Source organism: Orycteropus afer, unplaced genomic scaffold, assembly GCF_000298275.1.
Source record: "Orycteropus afer afer isolate SDZICR_OR568_19922 unplaced genomic scaffold, OryAfe1.0 scaffold00032, whole genome shotgun sequence".
Lineage (NCBI taxonomy): Eukaryota > Metazoa > Chordata > Mammalia > Tubulidentata > Orycteropodidae > Orycteropus > Orycteropus afer.
Genome location: NW_006921619.1, coordinates 9,616,100 through 9,625,493, shown reverse-complemented (window position 1 = coordinate 9,625,493; position 9,394 = coordinate 9,616,100). Strand labels below are relative to the sequence as shown.

The following is a 9,394-nucleotide window of genomic DNA, read 5'->3' as shown; positions in this document are numbered from 1 at the left end:
ACATGAGACAAAGTATATGTGAACTGCTGTATGAAAAGTGAATTTACTCTGTAAATCTTCACCCAAATCCTAATAAAAAAAAAAAAAAATTAAAGAAACACTTCCAGATACACTAAAATATCTTCACCATAATAATACATTAAAATGTTTTGATGCATATTGCAAAGTAGTGCTCATTTGTTATTATGAACCATTGTATGCAGCTTGAATTTTTCATGTAATAGGCTTTATGGGGCATGGTTCGTAACTATGGGTTGTATGTAACTTGGACATTTGTAACCCAGGGATTTCTTCTACAAATATTGAGCTATCTGTCTGTTTCATGGTCCAGGATGAAGAACAAGCTGTGGTACTTTGAATTTGGCACCTCGGAGACCTTTGCTGCCACCTGCAAGAAACTCCATGACCACATAGAGTTGGAGGTAAGTTACCAAAGTGGGAGCAATGCCTCCTAAACTGTCCCATATACCCTCAGGACATATTTCTTTGAGTCTAAGAGTGATCAAGAGCACAGCCCATTCATTGTACCCTTTTTCTTTTCCCAAACACCTCCACATCTTCCTCAGAAGACTCCAATTGCTGGACCTCCTTTTCTTGGCCAGCCCAGAGAGTCTTGGGGCTCTGGGACCCAGAGGCCAGTTCCACAGTCAGTTCCTTCCCTCAGCCCTTCTGCCACTGCAGCCTTGCTATTTCCTAGTTTCAGAGCCGGGACAACTTAGCTGCCACCAGTGCGGGGAGAGGGGCTGCTGTTGGGACAGACTCAATGTCCCAAGCCTGGTAAAATTCTAGGGACTGGTAGCCACAAGGCAGCAGGGGCGGGATATGTGAGTTAGAGCCATAGGTGTCCAGCCATCCCACAGTTCATCCCTCCTGTTTTCACAGCTGCTTCCAGATGACTCAAAGGTACCTAGGTCAGGCTTTATGGGTGTGTGACCTGTGCAGTTGCATAGGACCTCATACTCAAAAGGGTCCATACTTTGTTTAATGCTCTGCTGTTACCATCTTGAAATTCTTGATAACTTTTGAACAAAAGGTCCTACATTTTCATTTAGCACTTATAAATGAGGTAGCCAATCCTGTCCATGCACTCTTGTTTGACTAATTCTTTTGGCACTTGTAGCAACCTGCCTGAGAGAGTTTGCCCGTGGCCTTCCCTTCCCTGGTTGATAAGCTGCTCATTTCCCACCCCCTCACTCAGCTTCTGCTGTTTGCTCTCATGGAGTCGTCTCATTAGTATGAGAATTTCTCATGGTCTCTGGCCACTTAAGAACCCAAACTTCTATGCCTTCACTTTGTAGGACCTCAGGTTCATTGGTTCTCTTTGCCCATAGTTCTTAACTATCAGCCCCACCTTCTCATGGGATTCAGTCCTGTAGCCTGGTTTTCACTTGAGAAAAACAAGTGAAAAGAAAGCCAGAATGTGCAGCTAGGATGGGCCTCTCCTAGCCCACCAGCTTTCTCTCTAAACTGCCTCTTGAAGTCACGTGGGGCTGGGCATCCCTTTGAGGAGAAGCATTTGGCCTGAAGCAGTGTGGGAAAGCCACGCCACTCCCTGCCGGAAAGCAGCCGCTCATACGGAGTTTTACAAACAAAACACAAAGCCAGAGGTTCTGTGTGATTCTATTTGATTCATCTGCCTGCCTCTCCACATCAGTTAGTGGGTTATGGAGACACTAGGGTGGGAGGCATGGATCCCAGCTAATCCTCTGAACTTTTGGCCAGCTCCAGCAGAGGGCAGAGAGGCTCAGGAGCCTCTTGGGGTGTGTGTCCAGAGGTGGTGGAAACTGTGACCACCTGCACCTGCTTGAGAAGACAACCCTCCTCTATTTACACGTAAACACAGCCTGGGAGCTGCAGCAGGAAAGAGAGTCCTTGACAGGGGACTGCGTGTGGCCAACACAGACATGTGTGCATTTTTCCTGTTGGCACAGTCTTCTGGTGGGGTCTCTTTAAATATACCCCAAGTGAGGGGCAGCCCTGGCTTAACCACGGCCAGCTGCAGGCGCACAGCGACTGCTTGTTCTCCCTGCAGCTGGCCTTGAAATTGTGCCCAGAATACGGCAGCTCAGCTCCCTGGACTCTGCAGCCTGTGCTCCCGGCTCCAGGCTCCGCTGTGCCCAACAATCCCCTCTGGGTCCAAGACAGGCACTTCTTCCTTAGCTGCAGGGGAGAGCTGGTGGCTCGTTGCTAAGGACGCTAGTAGCCTCTGGGATTGTTTACACTGTGGGTTGTTGGGGGCTTTCAGGAGCACTTCCTGTTTTCCTTATCTCTCCATAATGAGTCTTTTGAGCATTTATTCATGAGGGTAAGGGGGGAGGGTCATGTGACAAGTGGCTTCTAACAGCCCGCAGGATTGGGGCAGGCCCCATTTCTATATCCAGAGAACAGTGGGTGGATGGTTCAGTGTGTTGTGATGGGTGGGGAAGGAGACTGAGAGAAGAAGGGGTATGTGTGTGACAGCTATAAGTGGGTTGCAAAGCAACACATGTAGATGTGAGAAATCAAGGGGCATTAAGAGAAGCTAGGTTGTGTAACTTTAATAGTGTGCCACCTGAGAAGCACCACACAACCCACAGCTGAAGGTCAGGGATCCTGAGAAGAACTGTGCAGTTGTTTATACTAAACTTTACCATTTTGAAAAGGAGCTGTGGTACCACAGTGCCTAAGGCATCTGAATGCTAACCAGAAGGTTGGTGGTTCAAACCCACCAGCCACTCTGCGGAAGTAAGACTGGTCAATCTAATTCCATAAAGATTTACCACCTCAGAAACCCAATGGGGGTCGCTATGAGTCAGAATTGACTCGATGGCAGTGGGTTTGGTTTTTTGGTTTACCATTTTCAAAGCCCCACCACAGCCTTTATACGCACAACTACTCTGTGAGGTAAGGAGACCAGGTATTATCCCCATTTATGATAAGCAAAGTGAGGCACAGAGCTTTAGAAGGATAAACAGAAAGTTGCGAAAAGTGAAGAAAAAAAGTCACATGCTTTTGACCGTCTACCATAACATGTTCTTATTTGATACAACAATACAGGGAGGCAAGTATTAAAATCACATTTTTTCAATAAGATTACTGAGGCTCAGATACAATAAGTAACTCGACCAAGACTGTGTTTCTGGTACCCAGTAAGAGAGAAGATTCCTTGTTTTCTGGACCAAGTTTAGTTTGGAACCCAATAAATAAATATTTACCTAATGAGTGCTGGAAGCTCAGTACATTCTTCAACATGAATGAAAAGTTTCTTCCTCCTTTTCTCTATTTATGGAAGCAAGAGTGGGCAATCTGCTTTGGTAAAGATTTACCGCTTCGGAATCCTAATGGGGATTTCTGTAAGTTGGAATCGACTTGATGGCAGTGGGTGGTTTACTTTAAGTACCAGTTCCAATTGCTGTCAAGTTGACTCTGACCCATGGTATCCAGTGTGTCAGAATACAACCGTACTCCATAGGGTTTTCAATGGCCGATTTTTCAGAAGAACTTTCTTCCAAGGCACCTGTGGGTGGACTTGACCTCTGACCTTTGGATTAGTTGTTGTTGTTAATGTGCCATTGAGTCGGACCCGATTCATAGTAACCCCTCCTTGGGTTGCCAAGGCAGTATCACTATGGAGGTAGATTGCCCAACCTTCCTTCCAAGGAGCAGCTGCTAGGTTTGAACCACCAGTCTTCTAGTTAGCAGTCAAGTGCCTTAGGCACTATGCTACCAGAGCTCCTTTTTGATTAGTAGCCAACCACATTAACCATATGCACAACTTCACCTCAAGCAGCTGGGCACCTCTGCTGAGAAATGCTTTGTAAAGAACAGAAAACACAATCCCATTGTTCATTTGAGGAAGGAATGGATTCAGACTGGATGGCTAGAATAGAGGGTCAGAGAGAAAACTGCCTTAAAGTTTACAAAAGTTTTTCCCATCCATTATCTCATTTTGGGAGCTCCAGTAGCATAGTGCCTAAGGTCCTTGACTGCTAACTAGAAGGCTGGTGGTTCAAACCCACCAGCCACTCCTCGGAAGGAAGATGGGGCAATCTACTTCCGTAGTGATACTGCCTCAGAAACCCAAGGAGGGGTCACTATGAGTCGGGTCCTAATTGACAGCACATAACACCAACAACAACATCTCATTTTACTCTGATCCACAGAACACACAGGACAAATATTATTGTCCCCATTTCATGGGTGAGAAAACTGAGGCTGAAAGAGTCTGTGACTTAGGAAATTTCCCGACAGTAAAGAATTCACAGGGAACAGACAGTGTAGACTAGTTTCTTCCTTTTTTTTTTTTTGTTTTTGTTTCTGTTTGTATTTGGTGACTTTAGTAAAAATTTGGATCCAAACCAAACTCACTGCCATCGAGTCAGCTCCAATTCATAGCAACCCCTTTTGCATTTCCAAGATGGTAAATCTTTACGGAAGTAGATTGCCCAGTCTTCCTTCCATGGAGTGGCTGGTGGGTTTGAACTGCCAACCTTCTGGTTAGCAGTCAAATGCGTAAATGAGATTGTATAGGGAGGGTCTCCGTTAAAAGGCTCTCATGGGAAAATAACCTATTTCTCTACTCTCAAAAACCAATTCTGACTCATGGTGACCCATGTGTGCACAGTAGAACTTCATTCCATAGAGTTCTCAAGGTTGTGACTTTTCAGAAGCAAATAGCCAGGCCTGTCTTCTGGACACCTCTGTGTATGTTCAAACTGCCAACCTTTCAGCTAGCAGTCAAGTGTTTAACCTTTTGCACCACATAAGTGCTCAACAGCTAGGGCCAAAAGGTTGGTGGCTGGAATCTACCCTGAGGCATCTCATAAGACAAGCCTGATCTGCTTCCAAAGGGTGACGGACTCAAAAACCCTGTAGTGCCGTTCTACTCTGCACACATGGAGCCACCATGAGTTGGAATCAATTTGATGGCATATAACAACAACAGTGTCTGATTAACAAGACAGAGCCCCTTTGCTAAAATAAGGCTTCCAGTCTGGTTGATAAGAAGGAATTGTCCACGTCTCTACAGCACACACAAGAGCTTGTTAATGGAATACTCACTTAACTAATACTAAGGAATCTGGACCAAAGGGCAACTGGGGAGCCATTTGAGTCAGATCTCCCCAGACCTTGCTTTTTCAGGGCCCAGGAACTCAGGCAGGGGAGACGGTGACTCCAGATCTGTTGCTTCCTGCAGTCATTTGTCCAGGGTAACAGTGAAAGGGCCCTGCCTAGGCCCACCAGGCCTAAGGATTAGCCCCATTCCACAGTTAGATTAGGAGCTCTGGTAGCATAATGCCTAAGGCACTTGACTGCTAACCAGAAGGCTGGCAGTTCAAACCCACCAGCCACTCCTTGGAAGGAAGGTTGGGCAATCTACTTCCACAGTGATACTGCCTGGGCAACCCAAGGAGGGGTCGCTATGAGTTGGGTCGGACTCGATGGCACATAACAACAACAACACAGTTAGATTAAGTAACTTGCTGAACTGTGAGTCTGAACCTCAGTATTCTTCCCTATAAAATGGAGGCAGGAGAATGGCCTACCTCCAAAGGTTATTATTCCAATTAAAGTTTCCAGTTCTTTTCACGTAACTAGCAGTGGCCCTAGGTGCTTCACAGAATCCTCAAATCTTCAAAGCAGCTCTAAGTGGCAGTTGTTGTAATCACCTTTCCAGAGAAAGAGAGGGAAGCTGAGAAAAGGTAAGAAGCTCACTGCGGGTCGACAACCTGAGAGTGGTTAGGTCAGCTTCAAATCCAGATTTGCCTGAATACTGGGAGTTTCAGACAAGTAGTGGCCCTTGAAAAGCTCAGTCAGGTGCAGATTCTCAACCAGGTGTTCCTTCCCAGGACCCTTCTGATCCAGTTTCCTTGGCACTAGTTAATCACATACTCTATTAACCAGCACTAGGTGTGTGCTGTAGGGACATGCACTATTCCCTCTTGTCAACAGAACTATAATCTTGACTTCAGAGAAGAGACCTGATCTCAGCCAGAGCTGTTTTTATTCACAATCTTTTATTTCTTTTGATGTATTAGATAATATTAAAAATAAATATGAGATGCTTATAATTATTGAAAAGGGAGCATTAAAATATATTGTGAAAAGCTTGCTCAGTGGGAACACAGAAAAAGGCCTGTGAAAGTTAGCACTGCACCTGAAACATGGGTGCTCCATATATTGTTGGTGACTCTAATTAAGGAACTGTCGTGTCACCTGTGCCCCCACCTCCACCAGCCTATCACCATCCGTGGTCTAAGGCAGCCTTTCCTGGTGCCATCTCCTCCTCTTCACAGGAGCCCCTGATGTTCATTCTAACCTAATTACACCTGAATAAACAGGTGGGGGATGGGATGAGGGAGGGACACAGTGAGTCACCTCCCCCTTCCCAGGCCCAGAATAGCTTTGCAAAGGTTTGTAGGCTCATCAGAATAAGGTGGAGCAAACCAGGCAGGCTTCGACACAAGCATTCTGCATTCTGTGAAAATTTTTCATTTTAAGGGCTATAAAATACAAACTTCTAAAATTCCTAGATATTTAATCTAATCTTCAAAACAATGTTCACAAGGAAAGGCTAGCCAGTTCCACTAATTTGAACCACTGTATGGGGAAACAGTGAGTCTAAATTTGAAAGCTGGTCCAAAAATATGTGTTATCCAGTATATCTTGGGAATCTCTGCACATCATTTCATTCATTCCACTTTTAATTGAGGATTTAAAAAAAAAAAAATACAGAAAAGTCTTCAGAATAGTATGTCAAATACCTCCATGTTTCCCTCACCCAGAATTGATATTTATCAACATTTTGTGTTATTTTCTTTGAGCCTGTCTTTAAGTCAAATAAATAAAATATTGCAGATAAATTTTCCACTGTCCCTCCATGCTCTGTAACTTGCCTTTCACTCACCATTGTGTTCCTGAGCTCTCTCCATGTTGATGTTGATGAGCGCTCCACGGAGCGTCATGAGTATTCTACCCAATATTGGTGAAGAAGGACCTCTGGTGGTGCAGTGCCTAAGGCATTTGACTGCTAGCCAGAAAGTTGGCAGTTCAAACCCACCAGACACCCCACTGAGGGAAGAAGGGGCAGTCTACTTCGGTAAAAATTTACCACCTTGGAAACCCAGTGGGGGTCACTTGAGTCAGAATAGACTCGATGGCAGTGGTTTGGTTTTGGTTTTGCTTGGTGAGGAGGAGCAGCAGTGGAAGCTCTGATGCACTGCTGGTGAAAGTACTCATGGGTAAATCACTGTGGAGAGCAGTTTGTAATATATGCAAAACTGAAAATGCATTTAGAGTCCCTATAACCCAGAAGGCTCTTCTCCATCTACCAGTTGCTGTTAGTTGATTCTGACTCATGGCAACCTTGTGTGTCAGAGTAGAACTGTTCTCCACCCAGATGTCACCTTTCAGAAGCAGATTGCCAGTTCTTTCTTCTGAAGCACCTCTGGATGGGTTCAAACCTCCACCTTTTCAGTTAGCAACTGCACACCATATAACCAAAAAAAAAAACACCAAACCAAGCCCACTGCTATTGAGGCAATTCTGACTTACAGCAGCCCCCGTTGGGTTTCAGAGGTAGTAAATCTTTTTGGAAGTAGATTGCTCAGTCTTCTAGACCTAGAGAATCTCCTGCAAATGGGTATGAGAGGATGAGCATGAGAGAATTCCACATGAAGGTGCAATGCAGCATATTTTTTTATTACAGCAAAATGGAATTAACCTAAGTTATTGTGTTAGTCTGTATTGTGTTAGTCTAGCACTTTAAAAAAAGGCAGTGTGAGTAAATGTACTAAGCGCCACTGGATCATTTTACAATGATTAATTTTATGTTATGGGAATTTTACCTCAATAAGAAAAGAGGGAGGGCAGTGTGCTAGGCACTGTATTACTAAAAAAAACTCTGCCATCGAATTGGATCTGACACCTAACGACCCCTCCTTGGGTTTCTGAGATGGTATCACTATGGAAGTAGATTGCCCAACCTTCCTTCCAAGGAGTAACTGGTGGGTTTGAACCACCAGCCTTCTGGTTAGCAGTCGAATGCCTTAGGCACTGTGCCACCAGAGCTCCCAGTCACTGTATTAGGGATATATTATCTATATCAATGGGCCCTGCCTATGAGAATCTTAAATTCTAAAATTAACATTTAACACATATATAAAGAAGCTTGATAAATAATGAGTCAGATTCCTCTAAGATTGGACAGATATCTTTAGCTACTCTAATCCAATCCAATGCAATTATTTTTCAAAAGAGAAAAATCAAAAACTTTATAGATTAAGCAGCTTACCCAAGTTCGCCCATCTAATGAGTGTCTCTCAAGGTCCCACTAGGGCATTCTCTTATTCTGCCTTGGCATCCACCTGTAATATCACATAGCTTTAAATTAGAACAGAAAGGATCTTCAAGCCTTGGTTGCCTCTGGAGTGAGCTGAACCTTCTTCTTAACATAGACAGGTAGCATCTCTTAGAACTTGGAGTAAAGAAGCTGGGAACTGGTGAAATACTCAGCCCATCAACCCAGTCATAATGATTCCAAGAGGGATCAAACAGAAACATAGTCATGGAGAAGGGAAACTTGAGAAGACATTAGTGAGAACTTTGAGTTCTTGGAAAATAAAAGCTTGTAACTGAATTAAATCTATACATCAAACGCTTGGTATACAATGGTGGTGGTGGCAGTTCAGTGGTAGAATTCTTGCCCCCATGTAGAAGACCGGGGTTCAATTCTAGGCCAATGACTCCACTTCATGTCTGCAGAGGCTTGAGCGTTGTTATGATGCTGACAGATTTCAGCGGAGCTTTAGACTAAGATGGACTAGTGAGAAAGGCCTAGCAATCTACTTCCAAAACTCAGCCAGTAAAACCCCCATAGATCACAACAGGCAGCATTTCATTCCATTGACTCATGGAGTTACCATGATTTGGGGCCAACTAGATGGCAGCTGGCAACTACAATATCACATCCTAGAAAAAAAGTAAAGTTAGAAAGACTTCCTCCTTCTAGATTATTCTTTTCCTCAATTGAGTCCAACAGGAAAAGATGGTAAAAATCCAGCATCTCTCTTATCCAGGACACCATTACAACATGATCCTCACTGTGAGAGCCTCCAAGTTAGCTCCTGCCATTCTGGTTTCTTCTTGCCCATCCATCAGTTTTCACTGTTCTCTGCTATCACAAGTTATTACATGCGCTATAATCTCTTTTCTTGATTACAGAAGTAATCCAAATTCATGGCAGAACACTTTACAAATATAGAGAGGGGAAAAATAAAGTAACCCACAATCTTACCACCTAAGAATAACTAAAATTAAAATGTTGATCTTGCTTTGTTGTTGTTGTTGTTATGTGCCGTCAAGTTGGACCCGACTCATAGCGACCCCTCCTTGGGTTTCAGAGGCAGTATTACTA

General features: G+C 44.2%; 1 protein-coding gene across 1 annotated transcript in view; it reads left to right on the top strand.

The window, feature by feature from the left end:
* Nucleotides 1-9,394, top strand: part of DGKG (diacylglycerol kinase gamma) — a 245,632-nt gene that overhangs the window by 155,241 nt on the left and 80,997 nt on the right. Inside the window, exon 20 of the mRNA XM_007935972.2 lies at nt 332-422. Coding sequence (XP_007934163.1) covers nt 332-422 — 91 coding nt within the window. The remainder of the gene's footprint in view (nt 1-331; nt 423-9,394) is intronic.